General features: G+C 45.9%; 1 protein-coding gene across 2 annotated transcripts in view; it reads right to left on the bottom strand.

Annotated features, from left to right (window-relative positions):
• Positions 1 to 18,469, bottom strand: part of LOC121289096 (peroxiredoxin-1-like) — a 73,249-nt gene that overhangs the window by 25,904 nt on the left and 28,876 nt on the right. For both annotated transcript variants that reach the window (XM_041208131.1, XM_041208130.1), the window contains exon 4: positions 12,870 to 12,992. In XM_041208131.1, the coding sequence (XP_041064065.1) occupies positions 12,870 to 12,992 (123 nt within the window). The remainder of the gene's footprint in view (positions 1 to 12,869; positions 12,993 to 18,469) is intronic.

Genomic DNA, 18,469 nt, shown 5'->3' with positions numbered 1-18,469 from the left:
TGCCATTGATGGGTGGAGGGGATGGTTGCAACCTGGTTTCACAACAGTGTAAATCCGATTTTTGGCCTTCTTACCATATTGTCCCCCCTGCCCACCATGATGCCTGCACCAATGGGACCAGACAATTTCGTCCAATGTTTTAATAAGGGACCCTTCTTAGGCATCCACTAAATCTTTCTCTTCTCTACTGCAGATACAGCAAGAAAAGAAGGAAAAGAAAACAGTCCACTTACAGCTCCACCTCTACCAGCACCTCTGATGACTTAGAATCCTCAAAGGATGCACCATCACAGGATTCACCTACACCCTCTAGCACACCAGATACATTCACCTCAGTGGGTGCACATTCTAGAGCAGACTCGGGTCACAATCCGATGAGCAGATCACAAACACAGGAGGAAGTGACAGCCGAGGTCTCTGACACTCTGACACTAAGAGGACTGCTGGAGACCAGGCCCCTGCTGAGCCCCTTGCAGATGACGAGCCTCTGGGCTTGGAGGTGCAGAGACAGGTAGGGGAACATCAGGCAGAGATGTCAGACTAGGCCGAATGCTGGAGCAGTCTGTCCACACTCTGTCTGCTATCACTTAGTTGCCTCCTTGGACACCCAGGTCCAGTAGTACACACAGTAACTACCTGATACGTATTCAGTCCTGCATTCTGTCACTCTTGCCATGGATGCAGTGCAGCAGTGGCTAGGTGAGAAGAGGACAATGTACCTTGACCTCACTCCAGCTATCCCATCTCCTCAAGGAGCCAGGGAGATGTCATGGCGCAACAACAGGGAGGAGCGCCAGGAGGCACCCCAGGGACTTCATCCTAGTACATTCCAAGGTTGCCCTGTAGCTCAACCTCTCCTCTGCCAGTGTCCCCATCACCTCCAGCATGTCAGGCCAATGAGAGTGCACCTACACCTATGCAGGAGACACTTAGAGGACTGGGGCCCTCCAGGCCTCAGGCCACCAGAGGACGTCTGTTGAAGTCATCACAGTCAACGGGGCATAGCAGTCAGCAGGCTGCCTCCACCTCAACTGTTGTTTTCAGAGCTGCACCTACAAGTAGTAATAGGAGAAAAAAACATAAAGAAGTTTTGAAGGCACAGAGGTGGCACAGGTGTCCAACCACTTATTAGACTTTTGGCACTTGCAAATATATGTTCACCTGCACTGTTTGGAACTTTCCTAGGTTGTCATCTTGCTGCTAGTTGTTTCAATAGTCGTGGGCATGTAAAAGTGTGGAACTTGGTGCCCCTTCAGAGTCCAATAATGTTCTCAGAGCCACTTGCCTGCGAGTCAATCATCTTCTACCATCCGCCATTACCCACTAAGCTCCCCCCGCTGATCATCCTACATAATCATCGCCTTGTCATTCTTCTCCCTCTTATAATATTCCCTCATTACCCTGGTCCCTATTATTATCTATGTGGTCATTCCTGCTCTCCCCGCTGAGCCCATAACAATGAATGCGCTCATGCCCCTTCTGAAACTGCCCCTCCCATTCTCAAGGCCAGCTGTACCATGACTTTCTGCAAAGACCCCATGAGAACATCCACTTCCTGTCCATGATCCCAGAGCTTCCAGCTTACCTGACCCAAGACCACCTTGAGTCACTGTACCCTCAGCCTCCCAATACCTCATTTAAACACCTAGACCAACACTTGACATCACCAACCCCACCCTTCAGACCCACCTAAGAAGTTCACTGCCCAGAAAGCCCATCCACTGCCCTACAAGGGCACCAAGGCATGTCTGACATGCTCACCCTCCTAACATGCCCCAGATAGTCTGGCTTCCTGCCTCAGACACCTTCCCAATCTTCCTTGCTGACCCTGCCTCCTTTGCCCAGTCTCCATTCCATCGTTCCTCACTGACGTTGCCTCCCTTGCCCCACCTACACTCCACCTTTCCCTGCTGATCTTGCCTCCTTTCCCAGCCTCCGCTCCACCCTTCCCCGCTGATTTTGCCTCCCTTTCTCAGCCACCGCAGCACCCTTCCCGGCTGTCACTGCCTCACTTGCCCAGCCTACACTTCACCTTTCCCCGCTGACCCTACCTCCCTTACCCAGCCTCTGCACAGCCTGGGCTACCATTAAAGCTATCAAGCTTTCATATCAAAGCAACAAGATGACAGAACGAACGGTCCCCAAGGAGTCACTGAGTGAAGCTCAAGACAACACCCAATAAACGGGTGTTGCTCCATGACTAATGGATTGCATTCCAGCAAGAATCCATCAAGGTCTGAAGCTGCCGTACATTGTGTGTTGACTGGTATCTGCTGTAGTCAGAGGCAGGGATGAAGGGCGAGAGGGAGGGAGGTGGGTGCACAGGTGATGGATGCCAGCAAAGTCCTGAAGTATGAGCTTCTGTTGGTGAGTGAAGGAATTTTAATGCTTAATCTCTTTTTAAAATCTAGTCCAGTTTGCATTTAACTGCAGTTTACTGTTAAAATTCCATTCAATCTTAGTCAGAGATAAACAAGCTCCCCTACTGGACAGGCAGCTACAGATAGTTAATTAGGTAGCTGGTTAGGACTGGTTTCACCAGCCAGCAATGCTGACTCAACTCTGTAGAAGTTAAGCTAGTATAAATACAGGTGGTCTTGCTAAGCACAAAAAATTAGCATAACAAAGATATCAGTTGTCCAAAACCTGGAAGCATTATTTAGGTGAGCAAATAGGTGAGTAATCCAAGTTTTTTCTTCCCCTCTAAACAGGAGTAGTAATGTAAACAGGTAATAGGGATGTAAGTGTTGCATTAAATTTATAGCTTAACTAGTTAAACAACTTGATACTACTACAGATAATTGTTGAGTGATATTTCTAAACTTAATTAGTTAAATAAATCACAGAGTCGGTAGGGCAGGTGATGTGTTGCAACTGGAGTATGTGGGAGCTCATGGACATCTGGGTGTTCCACAGCAACCACATCTTCATCCCTGGGATGAAGGGGTTATCTTATGAGGAAAGGTTGAACAGTTTGGGCCTATACCCATTGGGGTTTAGAAGAATAAGAGGTGATCTGATTGAAACATATAATATCCTGATGGGACTTGACAGGGTGGATGTTTCCCCTTGTGGGGGGAGTCTAGAATTAGGGGACACAGTTTAAACATTATGGGTTTCCAATTTAAAACAGAGATGAGGTGTAATTTTTTTCTCAGAAGGTCATTAGTCCATGGAATTCTCTTCTCCAGACAGCAGTTGAAGCTGAGTCATTGAATATATTCAAGACTAAGTTAGGTTGGGGGGGAGCAGAAAGGAAAATGGAGTTGAGGCCACAATCTGATCAGCCATAATCTTATCCAGTGGCAGAGCAAGCTCAAAGGACCAAACTGCCAACTCTTGCTCCTAATTCTTGGTGTTTCTGTTTTCTTGGCTACTATGATCTACAAAAGGTCATGGGACTGCAGTGGTGCTTGTCTGATAGCAACTTACCCCTTCGCAGTTTGGTATTGCCTAACCCACTCCAATGGTAAAATGCAAAGGTGGGACAGGGGTGGTGGGCTGGACAGCTTGAGGCCTGGCACTTGCTACCATCCTAAGAGATTACAGTGTCATGTACCTGCAACTCCAGGGTGCCTTGGTCCTCATGAACTTATTCAGTACCTTCTTTCTCCTCCTATGCCACCCACTGCAGTAGCGGATCAGCAGGAAAAGAAGGAAAAGCCAAGGGTGGGAATGCGCTGCCCTCTTGGGATTAACCAGGCAACAAAAGGAGGTGTCAGATTGTGGCTCTGTGGTGCTTCGGTGTAATGCCTGGGCAATAGTGCAGTTGCTCAGTCAGTACATGGCACCAGCAAGATTCCGTTGAGTTCATCATTTCCCAAGGCAAGAACTAAGAGCCTCCAAACAGGCTGCATGGCCTTTTCATCAAAACTTAAGGTTGGGGAAGCTCACTTCAGTGGCAGACCTACATTGAGTACTGTGGGCCAATTGTCCTGTAAGGTGATAATCTCACCAGTATTCACTTTACTAGTTGAAGAGTGTGTAACCAATTAGCACGGGAGAGAGGAAACAAGAGATATGGGGGTATGAGGCTGTTAAAAAGTAGAAGAAAGGGTTTTATATATAAGAGATGGATAGCCATGCTATAGGATGCTGAGTTGATATCCCCATTAAGGGTAGAGCATTATGAAGAATGATTTATGGAAACCTTGCTTTAAGAGACAGTAAACTTTGCTAGTGCCAAGGGTGAGCAAGGAAGAAAATGATGATGCGTGTAGCCTGCTCTGCTGAAGATGAGGAACTTCTTGCAGCATTGTTCTGCAGTCCTCAGGTTAAAGGAATTCACTTTCGATGCCAGTGTAAGTTACATGCAAGTGACATGACTTGATAATTCTAGGTGACTTGACGACAAAAAGGAATCTTTTTGGTCTGCTTTCCAGATGGCTTTGAAGGCTGAGTGAGTGAGTGAAGCTCTATATTCTACGCTGGCTTGGTGACAAGCCCTACTGCCCTCTTAGCACCGATAGTGTGGATGCATTCAGAATTTTGTCTATGGGCAGGATTTTTTTGGTCTCGCCAGCAGCGTGCATCTTAGTGGGCATTACCAGAAAATTCATAGTGCGGCCAAAAGTCAATTTTCTGCCAGCAGGAAAACAAGTTACAATTTTTCCCTCCGGACTTTCATGATGGGTCGGGTTTCCTGCTGCACCATGTCAAGAACTCCATTTGCATGTCTTTGCAACTCAAGAATTTTCATTAAAAACCCAGCGCACTGGAATCATGTGCACACTCCCAATCTAATCGCTCTGCCAGCACCTAATTAGACTTGTCTGATTCACGACCAGATATAACTGGCATGCACCTGGCAAACTGCACTTCATTCGCAACTTCGAGACTTGCACGCAAGCGTTCACCTACCTTTCAATGCATTGCTCTCGCAGGCAGCTCCAACTCTGTGCCAAAGGTGCTCACACAAGACCAGCAGGAAGTGGGGGGGTGGAAGGCACACACTTCACTGAGGGTGGGGGGGTGAGTGGACCCGAGACAAGGGAAGGGGTAGAAGGCACACTTGACTGGGAGTGGTAGTGGCTACCGCAGAGGAGGGAAGTGGTGCACAGAGACACATAACTGGGCTGAGAGGGAGGTGGGATAAGTCTGAAGCAGTGCGCACCATGTAGTTTGGGCCAGAAATTAAAGGCAATCCTCGGGCAGTGCACACCATGTAGTCAGGGCCAGAAATTAAAGACAGTCCTGGGGCAGTGCACACCATGTTACAAGACTATGCCAGGCATACATGTCTTGGTCCCAGGTGGGCTGGGCCTGTCTGTGCTGTTGGTTATGCACAGCATGGCTTGGTCAGTCCCTCACACATTTAGGTCCTGGGGGACCAAGCCACTAGGCAGCAGATGGCACAATCAGTCAGGCATCTGAAGCCTGTAAATGGGGAACTGGTAAGAGGGGACATTCAATGGTCTCATGGTGGCTGGTCTCGGTACATCACTACATAGGGCTTCAAGATGCGGAGGGGGAGAGATCAACACGGGGCATTGGGACATCCACAAAAATACATTTTGGGGGTGAGGGAAGGCAGGGATATCTGTTAGAACAATAATGGGCTCCAGGGTTAAAGGGGAAGGCAGGAGAGTGAATGGAGGGAGGGAAACCTGTACATGATGCTCTTCCAGGATGATAGGAGGGACCTGGATGGTGACAGGGCAGCTGGGGAGTGGTTGGAAGCTGGTCTCATAGTGCAGCACTATTTCAACAGCCAGTGTAAGGACGTAACTGAAAAATAACCTTGGAACTAGGAGAGGGCTCTGAGGGCTTGTGGGGGGAGTTGAATACTGCATTTTTGGGCTGATTGAATTTCTGCTTCAGGACATGGAGAGCAAGGCTCAGCTGAGACATGTTAGGAGGGCTCAAATGCCAAATGAAGGATTTGGGCACCTTAATTCATGGTGTGCATCCCTGCGAGAATCAATTAGAGCTTGAGGCCAAATGTACATTGGGTATGACTGACCATTTGTCCCTCTCAAAAGAACATGCAAAGATCAGAAGTATCCAACTATTAAGCGCCTGGCTGTACTCATCCAGATCCAAACCTCTGTGAGGGCATTGTCATGCCTGGGGCGTGGTGTGTGTATGTGTACTACCAGTGATCCTTAAGGCTACAGCTGTAAGGGAGTATCTGGGGATGGAATGTCTTGAATGAGGGCAGCCCAAGGGCTTCACAATGACTCCCTAGCTTGGCGATGGAAGATGATAATTGCAGGATAAGGTTTAATAATGTCTCTTGAACTATTTTTCTACAGACACAAGGAGGAGTACAGAACACAGGCAGCAGGCAACACTGCCTTCTTCATGGCTTTCATGTAACTGAGGAGGAGAAGGACCCGTTGCCGTCAGGAAGGGCAAAGGGAAGAGCTTCACCCTAAGGAACATGGGCCAGCAGGGCCCCATGAAGACACAGGAACTGAGGAGAGACCTGGCATGACTCAAGGTGTACTAAAGACACCTCTCATACTTTCAGGTGTGCAAGAGACACATTCACTTGTCAAGGGATGTGATGACTCACATCTGCCTCATTCTTCAGGAGGATTTGTTGCTGCGTGGACTGGGAAGCCATCCATTACCAGTGGCTCTAAAGGTGACTGCCGCACTCAACTGTTACGTGAACAGCTCATTCCAGGGCTCCAGTGGGGACCTCTGCAGAATATCATAATCCTCCGCTCATAAATGTAAATGAAAGGTCACCAAAGCACTATTCAGCAAGGCACACAATTACACCCCGTTCTCCCTGGATGAAGCTAGCCAGGCTGCCAGAACAGTGGGATTTGCAGCGATCTCCAGCTTTGCACAGGTGCAGGGTGCCATCAACTGCACACGTGGCATTAAGGGTACCCTGGCAACGGCCACAATGATTCATCATTAGTAAAGGCTTCCACTCTCTCAAAGTGCAACTGATCTGCGATCACCAAAAGCAGATTATGCAGGTACCCTGGGAGCTTGCATGGCTCTTCCATCTTGAGTCACTCGCAGGTGCCACAGATCATCAAGGACCTAAAGTACATTCAGGGTTTGCTCATCGGTGATAAAGGCTATCCTCAAAAGACGTGGCTAATAACACCCGTTCAGCAGCCACAAAGTGCTTCAGAGAAGAGCTATAGTATAGCACATTCTGCAACGTGCTCCCTGTTTGAGCAGACCATTGGCATGCTGAAGACTCATTTCAGATATCTGCACCGGTCAGGCGGCGCTCTCCAGTACTCTCCCCAGAGGTTCTCCTGAATCATCATGATTCACTGTGCTCCACACAATCTGGTGCTCCAAAGGGGGAATGAGTTGCCAGATGGAGAGATGGAGGAGCTGCATGTCTTCTCCAATGAGGGCATTGAAAGGCATGACCTCGAAGAAGGCAAGGATGTTGACACTCCACAGAAAGAGGCCATAGCATGGGCTAAACATGGCAACTGTGTCCATGAGACTCCCACAGCGACAAGGTTCCAGGACGATGAAGATGACTAGCGCATATAAACCCATTTCACGTGTCCCCTCAATGCAGGGTAAACATTAACATCTTCTTTGCTATCCTCAACATCGCAATGAAGGACATCAATCTCAGAATGAGTAGTCACAATTTTGCATGACTGTGGCTTCATCCTTGGAAGGCTGTGGAGCATGTGGCCATTCTATAATGGGATGAGTGCCAACAGCGCTTATTGTGAAGTAGACATGGTGCAGTCATTTCAATCGTCACACCAACATCTCACTGCCTACAGCAGCCTTCAAGAGGCAGAAACAGCACTGCAAACATCAGTGCACTCATGGCGGTATGCCTGGAGTGCTGCAAGGGGCCTCAAGGAGGACAATCACTGGTTCTCGCTTTACCGCCTAAGAACAGATCTGAAGCCAGATTGCAGCATCTCTCCATGAGACATCGCTCATGCAAGAATGACGTTCTAGCTTCATCATCATATTGAGTCCCCAGCATAAGGCCATTCTTTAAGGTGTTGTGACCTGTCAATCATGGATACAAGCCTGCGAGTCAGGTTACCTTCATGTGCCCAAGGGAGAGCTTCAACAGCACCATCATTTGATCACTGACAAGCACTCATGGCTCAACCTTCATCTGGAGCTTCCCAAGTTCACATCCAGCATTGCCTTGGCATCTGGGGGTGGGGTGGCCCAGTCAATCTTGACGCCGCATTTAAGTATTATTTAGTAACTACGTCGATAATAAAGAACACACAGCAGATGTACTGGAATTTTGCTTTCATCCCATTAAAGGCCTCGACATTTGCATTCTAGCAGATGAGGATATACACAAGGAAGCCTAAGACACTGATGGCACTCTCACAACCAGATAACCATGTCGACTGTCCTTCTGAGAGCTAGCACAGGCTCTGTCAAGCCACGCTAGCCAGACCTTCAGGTGCAAACCAGCAACGGCACATGTAATAGGCCAGCATCATGAGACTAGACATACACGTGTTTGTGGCCGTCTAGCAAACATTTCAGGAGTCACCAAGTGCTAGCTAGGTTTGTTGCTACAGGTTGTAATGAATTCAATTCATTTGTGTCCCTGGGTGTTAAATTAGCAGTCTGTAGAAATTGTAACATTTAAGGTACAGGATGTTCCAATGCTTGTTACATTGGTTCCTGCCTAGTAACAAGGGTGGGACCCTCTCAGGGTGTTTTGATAGATTCCCAGATCAGTTCAAAGGTCAGTAAACAGTGGTTGGCAGTGCGTCAGTTTCGGGAGAGTCAGGGGCAAGGGTAAGAAGGTCCATGCAATCAAAGTGCTGCTGTTAGCTCTGAGGGGGTGAGAAGAGGGCTCAGGGGAAGCTCTGGTAATTGAAGGCGGCTCAGGGGAAGCCCTGAGAGCTATATATAGCTGCATACAGCCGGGAGACAAGATTGAAATGCTGGGAGGTGAGCAGTCAGTTTCAGGCAGTCTGCCAGCCAACAAGTGACATAAAAGACAAAAGGGACAGAGACAGGTTCCAGTAAAGTTAAGATAAAGTAAGAGTTGTGGGGAGCAGACTTTAAGTAAAGAGGGCCATTGGGGTAAAGGTACCCTTTGGAGCTACAGATCTGAAAGAGTGCTATTGAGCTATGTTGAGTACTATGTTGAGAAATCCAGGGAGAAGGAATCTCAGAAGGCATAGCTGAAACCCTGTGAGATGGACCTTTGTTAAAGCTGTCCAAATGCAAGCAAATTTTGAAGAAAATTCCAAGGAGAGATCTTCGAAGGTGAAGCTGGGAATCCCTTGTCAGAGCTTCTATGAGATTACTGGGTTCTTGAGAAATCTTGATTGCATCTGACATTTACTCTGTAATGCGGTGTGTTCGACCACAGTTTGTCTATTAATTCACATGTACCACATACTTACCATGAATGTTACGTTATAAGATACATACTGTAAACTGTTTTATCATTCTGAACTAGTATGTTAAAGTTTGTTTTTGTTTGTTCAAAACCTGTGGAATCTTGTGGCTTTATTCCAAAAGCAGGTATCTTGAATCTCAATCTTTATCTACTTTAAACAAAACATTATTGGTCCCTAATCAGATCTCCCCCTACATCCTGGGGTCTGACCAAGGATTGTAACAAGGTGGAAATGAGAACTATTGTAGGAGTAATGTTTAGCCGTAATGCAGTCATGACACCATGTTGCAGGCCACCATGATTGGCTAAGGTCCCTGATTATTATTTCAACTGTAACCCATATCCAAAATTGACAGACATTACATGGAGGCCAGTGAAAAATGCACCAGGTTGGAATGACTCCAGTGCAGGTCACCATTAAAACCTATAACATCAACAGAGAACAGGCTTCAGTGCAGCAGCATTAGGAGAATAAACAAAAATGCAAAATCTATACTTATGAGGCCACATGATATGATCCTCTGACACAAATCTTACATATGAATTGTCCAATCACCATGTTGATAGAGCAATTGGCTTTGTTCATGTTGCTTCTGTGGACATAAAGGCAACTTACTGAACTGAGATGAGAGAAAAGTGAGGAGTGGGGGGTATCTGGATGACTTTGGAGCTTTGCATCGAACAGAAGAGCCATTCACTAGATGAGGCTTTCAGGAAAGCAAAATATACTTACAAATGCGCAAAGCATATACAGTGAGTGAACACCCATGCCACCATTGTGCTCTCATTATTTCTTAATTTTCCTTACCCTACTGCTACGTCTAGGTACATCCCCAATATCTGCAGTAGAGATGGAGGTAGCCTGCTGACCCCTATGTCTTTTTGTTTGTGATTACCGTGGCAGACAGCCTCTGGAGGCCTGAGGCCTGGGGGGATCTGACCTGCTTTGGGCCTCCTGCTGTAAGGCAGGTGCACCCTCCTTGGCCTGAGCAGCTGAAGTTGCTGGGGTTACAGACAAAGGGGATTTGGAACAGCTAGACAGCCTTGGAGAGTCCTGGGTGGATTGCCCCAGGGTGTCTGGATGGGCTCCTGGAGGGAGTCGAGGTGCCCCATCCCCCTCTCACCTAGCCACTGATGGCTACAGCGATGGTGTGCAGGGCCAAGCGCATATCCAGCACACACAGGGTCTCCAGGGCGGATGCCACCCTTCTAATGGTGACCTCTATGCACTCGCATGTCGGTGCCACAACATCAGACAGAATGTAGAATGACATGTCCGTCCTCTGTTTTAATCTCATTATGGCCTCTGACAACCCTGTCTGCTGTAGCCCTGCCTGTCTTTGGAGTCCCAACATTTCTTTGAGGGCCAATTCCAGAGGCTCATCATCAGATTCGGACTCAGCAGGAGCCTGGCCTCTAGCTGTCCACCGAGTGTCGGAAACCTTGGTAATCACTGCTTCCACCTGTTGTGGACTCGTTTCTATGCTGTGCTGACCAGGTGGTGGCCCCGAGCCTGCTCTCAAACTAGGTCCCACTGAGGTGTGTCTCTGCACTGGTGGAGGGTGCAGGTGAACGCAGTGATGGGTCTTTGGGTCTTCTTGGAATTCTCCCTCAACCTCCTCTTTTGAGATGCTCTGGGGGCTGGAGCTGATGGGCTGGCTGGCAGCTTGCCATGGCATTTTCTTGCTCGTGGCTGTAATAGACAGCAGAGATAATTAATGATTGGCTGGAGAAACACCTCCATTAAATAGCACTCACAGTGTCGGTGGGTTTGCGAAGACTACTGAATGGACTGGCTTGATGGGAGACACCGACTTCGCCTTTGGTGCAGGAGCGGTCCCTGTCCTCACGAGCCAGCTCTGCTGCCTGATCCTCAAAGTGGGTGAGTGACCTGAGGTTCAGTAACCTCCTCCTGTCGGGGATCCCTCCCTCTTGTTGGCAATCTTGTCCTACATAAAGACAGATGGACAGATTGTGAGCAGGACTGATGCAAAAGCAGATGATAAACATGCATGCCTGCTATGTGTGCTGAGGTGAACTGTGTATGGGCTGAAGATGCGACTTATGCAGGATGTCACAAGAAGTGACAATGTTAAAGTGTGTGCGAGAGAATCAGCAGTGATGTCCCTTGTGCTGGTGGTGTGTGAGATCCCTGTGAAACGTAACCCTGCAAATGCTTAATGGCCTTATCTGGCGAAGCGGATGAGATCATTCATCCTCTTCCTGCACTGGATAGTGGTCCTCTTCTAAGGCCCACAGATGCTGACTTCTCTGGTGACCTCCTTCCAAGCCCGCATTGTAAGTCTAGCGGACCTCCAGCTCCTTTTACAGGGGTAGAGGACATCCTGCCAATTCTGGACTGCCTGGAGGAGTCTCTTCAGGCACCTGTCGCTGAACTTCGGGGCAGATGGTTTGCTTCTTTTTGGGGCCATTCTGGTGTTTGCCATGACAAGTCCTGGGCTACAGAGAGTGAATATGTGTGTACAGGTGCGTTTAAATATGGTGCCCGGAACTTTGACCCGATGAGGTAATGGCAGGGCAGACGAATTTTACCCTGCCCTGCCACAAGATACAACGAGATGCTCGTTTATGCATTCTTAATAAAGTGAAAAGTGAATGGTCTGGCATGGCTACCACCCCCACCAGCCAGCGGGAGCCATGCCAACTTTCCTACCCACCATTGCACTTAGTCTCCAAAGCAGAAAATAATGCTTTATGTAGAACTAAAATATTGCTTTCACCTAATTTGTGATTGGAGGGAAGCTAGACCTGGTGATTTTCTTTGCGTTCAGAGGTATGCTAGACCGAAAATTTCCTTCGCCAACCAGGAGACCCAAGGACACCTTGAGGGAAACATTCCTACACCTCCAGACCCACAAAAGTTCAAACAAACTGAACTCTCTAAAACCTACATTGGCTGTTTATGGCTTGACAGCTCCTCCAGCCATAATTTCACTGCTGGGCAGGAGACAGTAATGGGATGTCATCAGGCTACAACTTTTGCATCTTAAATAGGTCTCGTCCTGCGTTTTAGTAGAAGCCTTGTCAAGGGCCTCAATCAAAGCTGTTAATATCACGGTGGCTGGAAATGTAGAGGGTCAGAGGCCATATTTTGATTTTTAACACTTTAATCCCTTGCCCAACTGTTCCTGTCTGTCAGAAGTGGTTAAAATCGAGACCTGCGTCCTATTTTGCCCTCTCAGACTTAAACCAAAGCCTTAGTATTGCACTGAAATGTTGCCTAGATCAGGGATCTCAACCTTTTTGCTTCTGAGGCCTCTCCCCCTTCTTATAAACACTCAATGACCCCCTGTAACATGATATAAATATTTTTTCTGCATAACAATTAGCTATACAATTAAACATATACATTTATCTTTGTTTAACATTGTTTTACTTACTTAATGTAAAACTTGTTCCTGGTACTGAGTGACTCAAGAGAAATATTAGCTTTCATTTCTGGGTCAGCACTTTACCAATCTAACTCTAATAGTGAGCTTCCATTCTAACCTACATTTTATTCTTTTGATATACTAACCGGAAAGCAACACCTTCGTCGTCTTTTAAGATACCATAATCTACACAGATCGTACGACGGAGGTCTGATACTAAAGGGACTTTTGTTGGACCAAGTCCGCCTTGCTTTCTTGGCGTGTTGATCCTATGATACACAACAAAATTACCTTTAACTTGAATTCAATATTAAAACTGAATTTAACAAGCACATAGAACATATGTACAATAAAGTGAGGCTCATTTGCTAAAATGAAAAAATACAGAAAACAATCCTGTTTGATCATTTTAACGTCCACTTCAATGCATTTGCTTTGGTTGTTTGAATGATGTTACAATAGGTCAGATACCATCAGAGGTCTGTACGGTCAACTTTTTGAGGGTCTGCTCCTGGTATGGAGCCTTAGTATTGCACTGAAATGTTGCCTAGATCAGGGTTCTCAACCTTTTTGATTCTGAGGCCTCTCCCCCTTCTTATAAAAACTCCATGACCCCCTGTAACATGATATAAATATTTTTCTGCATAAAAATTAGCTATACAATTAAACATATACATTTATCTTTGTTTAACTTATTTAATGTGAAACATGTTCCTGGTACTGAGTGACTCCTGCTAAATTGTTAAAAACCAGCTGTAAGTTCATGCACAATATCCCACAAAAGAAAATTAGATAGATCACCATATACGATGTATATCTAAACTCCAGACACACTTCCCAATGCAAAATGATGCATTTATTTACTTTTTTCATGGCTATCCACATCTTGCGGGAATGATACCCCAGGGACTCGGACTTAGGCCAATGAGTTCCCAGTGGTGAAGGCAGTGAGCTGTTTTATTAGTCGTTAATGCCATACTCGGTCCTGTAAATAGCTGTCAGGAACAAGCAGCAGTTAGCCACTTAAACAATGAAAGGTGAAGTCAGCCAAACATTCACTGACACTCTTTGGTTAATTCTCAGCCCGTTACCCCACAACACAGACATCAAACTCCACCTGAAGACTCAGAACGTTAACTCTGTTTCTCTCTCCACAAATGCTGTCAGACCTGCTGAGCTTTTCCAGCATTTTCTGTTTTTATATCAAACTCCACCAACCTTCTGTTCTGCGATCCTAAGTTCTGCACAGCTCACTAGGAAAAGAACACACCGTCAACTGTGACCGACAGATCTGGGAGAAGAGAGAGGGTGGGGTTTCCTCCAACATCAGTGATGGTGGCATTTTTTTTTTTACCTACTCTGTCATTTTACCCATCTCCCTTTGTTGAGAGTATGCAATTCATAAGAATATAAGACTTTGGAGCAGGAGTAGTTCGTTCCGCTCCTTGAGCATGATCCATCATTCAGTATGATCACGGTTGATCTTCTGCCTTAACTCAAGCTCCCTATATCCCTTGATTCCCCGGAAAACCAAAAATCTTGTATATCTCAACCTTAGACGTACTCAACAATGCAGCATACATAACTCTCTGGGGTAGACAATTCCTAAGATTCACAACCCTCTGAGTGAAGAAATTTCTCCTCATCTTAGTCCTAAATGATTGACCCCTTACCCGGAGACTGTACCCCTGTGCTCTAAATTCCCTTGCCAGGAGAAAAACCTCTCACTGTCTACCTTGTCAAGCCCCTTCAGAATCTTGTATAGTTCATGAGATCATCTATCATTCTTATAAACTCCAGAGGGTATAGGCCCGATTTACTCAGACCCTCATCATAGAATCCTTTCATCCTAGGAAACAACCTTATGAAGCTTTGCTGTACCGTCTCTAATGCAAGTATATCCTTCAAACTGCGCACAGTTGTGGTCTCACCAAAGCCCTATGCAACTGTAACAAGACTTCCTGAGTCTTGTACTCTAATCCCCTTGCAATAAAAGCCAACATGCCATTTGCCTTCTTAATTGCTTGCTGTACCTGCATGCTAATTTTACGTTTCCTCTGCTGCTAATATGAAGTTTATAAGATTGTTATGTTTTGGAATAGCTTCTTTAATTTAAGGTAAGATGGAGGAATAAAGGATGTCATGTAGCCTGTTCTGAATTCTGCTTGATATCAAGCCTGCATGCTTTTGTTGTTAAAGGGGGGCCCAGGTTGTCTTACTGGGAAGAAGATGCTAGATTTTCACACTTGTAGACAACAGCAAGAGCAGTTGTGCTGACTGTAGACAGACTTATGTCTCTAAGTCTCAAAGGGAGGTGTTAGGAATGTATTTGAACTGTCTGTATAAATTCAAGAGAGAATGGAGCTGAGGGTCCAGAGGATGGCTAACTTGTATTTTTACCTGGATATAAGACCCATGTGATTCACAATGCCCTGACGATGAGCTTTAGGAATAGAAAAATCCATAGAAAGCCATTGTAGTAGCAGGTTACAGGGTTTCTAAGATAACCCTGAAGCTCACTGGCTTAGTATCAGGTTACAGAGTTTCTAAGATAGCCTTGAAGCTCACAGACTCAAGTGAGTCTCCAGTCATCTGAGAGGCCGAGAGCAGGAGCTAGAGGCAGCCAATCCTACACCTGAAGCTGTGAAAACGCTGACTCTCTTGGACACCAAGCAGATCACAGGTGGGAGCTCACACTCAGATTGAAGAGACAGAGATCGTGAGCATTTAAATCAGGCTGAAAGATTCACTTAGCTTGGGCTAGAGTGAAGGAATCTCCAATGTAGCCTTCAGAGTGAAAGTCAGTTCTGGGGAAGGAAAACGGAGGATGACCTTTGGGAGTGGAGAATTGTTTTGGACAGGTTACAGGAGAATAAGGTGTCCATTTCAGAGACAGCATAAAGTATAACTATGGTGTGGGATTTTCAGACATGTTAAAAGCTAAATGGCAAATTTCTTTTCTGTAATTAGAGTATAAGGTGCCTCCAAAAATAATGTTTAGTCAATGCTCCTTTTAGTTTGTTTAAGTCTAAAAACTTGAAATCTTTTGTGTGACCTTTTCAGTTGGTCACTAAAAATTCAAATATCTTTTTAAAAGTTATTCAACTCTATATGAACATCAACGTTTAAAAGTTTCATACTTTCAAAAATATTCTACTATTCTATTCTTACTACAGTAAAGTCCCCACTTAACATCAACTCTCTTATTGTTGTTTCACTGTAACGCTACCCTGAAGAACTCCTGCAGTGATATCCTGGAACTGAGATGATTGACCTCCAACAAACCACAACCATCTTCCTTTGTGCTAGGTATGACTGCAACCAACAGTGAGTTTTCCCTCTGATTCCCACTGCCTCCAGTTTTGATAGGGCTCCTTGATGTTACACTCAGTCAAATGCTGCCTTGATGTCAAGGTCAGTCACTCTCACCCTCACTTGACCTGCCTATATCTCTTTGCAGGCTCGTTGTGTCCTCCTCACAGCTTACATTCACACCTAGCTTTGTATCATCAGCAAACTTTGATACATTACTCACAGTCTCTTTGTCTAAGTTATTAATAGATAAGATTCTAAATAAACAAGGCACCAGCACTGATCACAGTGGCATTCCACTACTTACAGCCCGCCAGCTTGAAAATGCCCTGTTTCTCCCTGGTCTGTGCTTTATGTCTATCAGTTAATCCTCTATCCACGCTAATATATTACCTGCAATTCCATGAGCCCTAATCTTGTGTGGGGTGAAGAGTGACTGCCCTTGACATCAAGGCAGCATTTGGCTGAGTGTGGCATGAAGGAGCCCTAGCAAAACTGGAGTCAATGGGAACCAAGGGGAAAACTGTCCCGGTTGGAATCATACGTAGCACAGAGGAAGGTGGTTGTGGCTGTTGGAGATCAATCAACTCAGTTCCAGGACATCACTGCTGGAGTTCCTCAGGATTGTGTCCTAGGCCCAACCATCTTCAGTTGCTTCAGCAATGACCTTCCTTCCATTATAAAGTCAGAAGTGGGGATGTTCACTGATGATTGCACAATGTTCAGCACCATTCACGACTCCTTAGATACTGAAGGAGTCCATGTCCAAATGCAGAAAGAACTGGGCAATATCCAGGCTTGGGCTGACAATTGGCAAGTAACATTCACGCCAAACAAGTGCCAGGCAACGATCATCTCCAGCAAGAGAGAATCTAAACATCATCCATTGACATTCAATGGCATTACCATTGCTGAATCCCCCATTATCAACATCCTGGGGGGTTACCATTGACCAGAAATTGAACTGGACTAAGCATATAAATACTGTGGCTACAAGAGCAGGTCAGAGGCTTGGAATCCTACAGCAAATAGTATCTCACCTCCTGACTCCTCAAAGCCTGTCCACCATCGGCAAGGCATAAGTCAGGAGTGTGGTAGAGTACTCTCCACTTGCCTGGATGAGTACAGATCCAATAACACTCAAGAAGCTTCACACCATCCAGGACAAAGCAGCCCGCTTGATTGACACTCCTTCCATAAACATTCACTTCCTCCACTACCGATGCACAGTGTGTACTATCTACAAAATGGACTGCAGAAACTCACCAAGGCTCTTTAGACAGCACCTTCCAACCCACAACCACTACCATTTAGAAGGACAAGTGCAGCAGACACATGGGAACATCACCACCTGGAAGATCCCCTCCATGCCATTTACCATCCTGATTTGGAAATATATTCACCATTTCTTCATTGTTGCTGGGTCAAAATCCTGGAACTCTCCCTAACAGCACTGTGAGTGTACCTACACCACATAGAGCTCAGTGATTCAAGAAGGCAGCACACCACCACCTTCTCAAGGGCAATTAGGGTTGGGCAATAAATGCTGGCCTAGCCAGTAACACCCACTTCCCATGAATAAATAAGAAAAAAACCTTATCAAATGTCTTTTGGAACTCCAAATATACTACACCTACTGGTTCTCCTTTACCTATCCTCAAAAAACTAATTTGTCAAACATGATTATCCTTTCATAAAACCATCTGTCTGACTGTCTGATCATATCATGATTTTCTAAGTGCACTAATAAGGCTTATCAATAATAGATTCCAGCACTTTCCTGATGACTAATGTTAGGTCAACTGGTTGTAGTTGCATTTCTCCTTCCCTCCTTTCTTGAATAGAGGTGTAACATTTGTTCACTGCTGGGACCATTCTGAAATCAGAATCACGAATGTCCTCATAATGAATGCCAAGAATAGTGCAACAGAATTTTTAGCACATAATAGGATACAAATCACCCCCATTGAGAACCTCCGGCCTTCATTATGCATTCTTATGTGGAATGGAGCTTCAACTCACATCCTTCAGACTCTAGGGAGTAAATGCTACTGAGTCACTCCAAAATGCAAGTGTGTAAAACCAGCGTGGGAATTAACCATCCAAAAGCAGTTATGTTTCATAATAGTGACATAATATTTCATATTAGTCAGTAATGTTAGCGACACATTAGTGCCAGTGGGCTTAAAACATACTCTGTTCTGCCGCAGAACCACTGCTTTGGGTTATGTGTGGCCTGCACCAATAGAAGTGACAATATCACAGTCATTTGACACTTTCAGATATGTTTGATTTCAATGCTGTCTGACTGTAGCCTGACTTCAAAAATCAGAGTTTGGTCAGGTTTCTGACCGATGCTGCAGCAGGCAGTCTGAGCATTGGACAGCACTGATACTTTCTCCTGGAAAGTACTAATCCAATATGAGGGATGCCT

The sequence above is a fragment of the Carcharodon carcharias genome, chromosome 16 (genome assembly GCF_017639515.1).
Source record: "Carcharodon carcharias isolate sCarCar2 chromosome 16, sCarCar2.pri, whole genome shotgun sequence".
NCBI lineage: Eukaryota > Metazoa > Chordata > Chondrichthyes > Lamniformes > Lamnidae > Carcharodon > Carcharodon carcharias.
The sequence above is the reverse complement of the archived record's forward strand: the minus strand, read 5'-3'. Positions and strand labels throughout refer to the sequence as shown.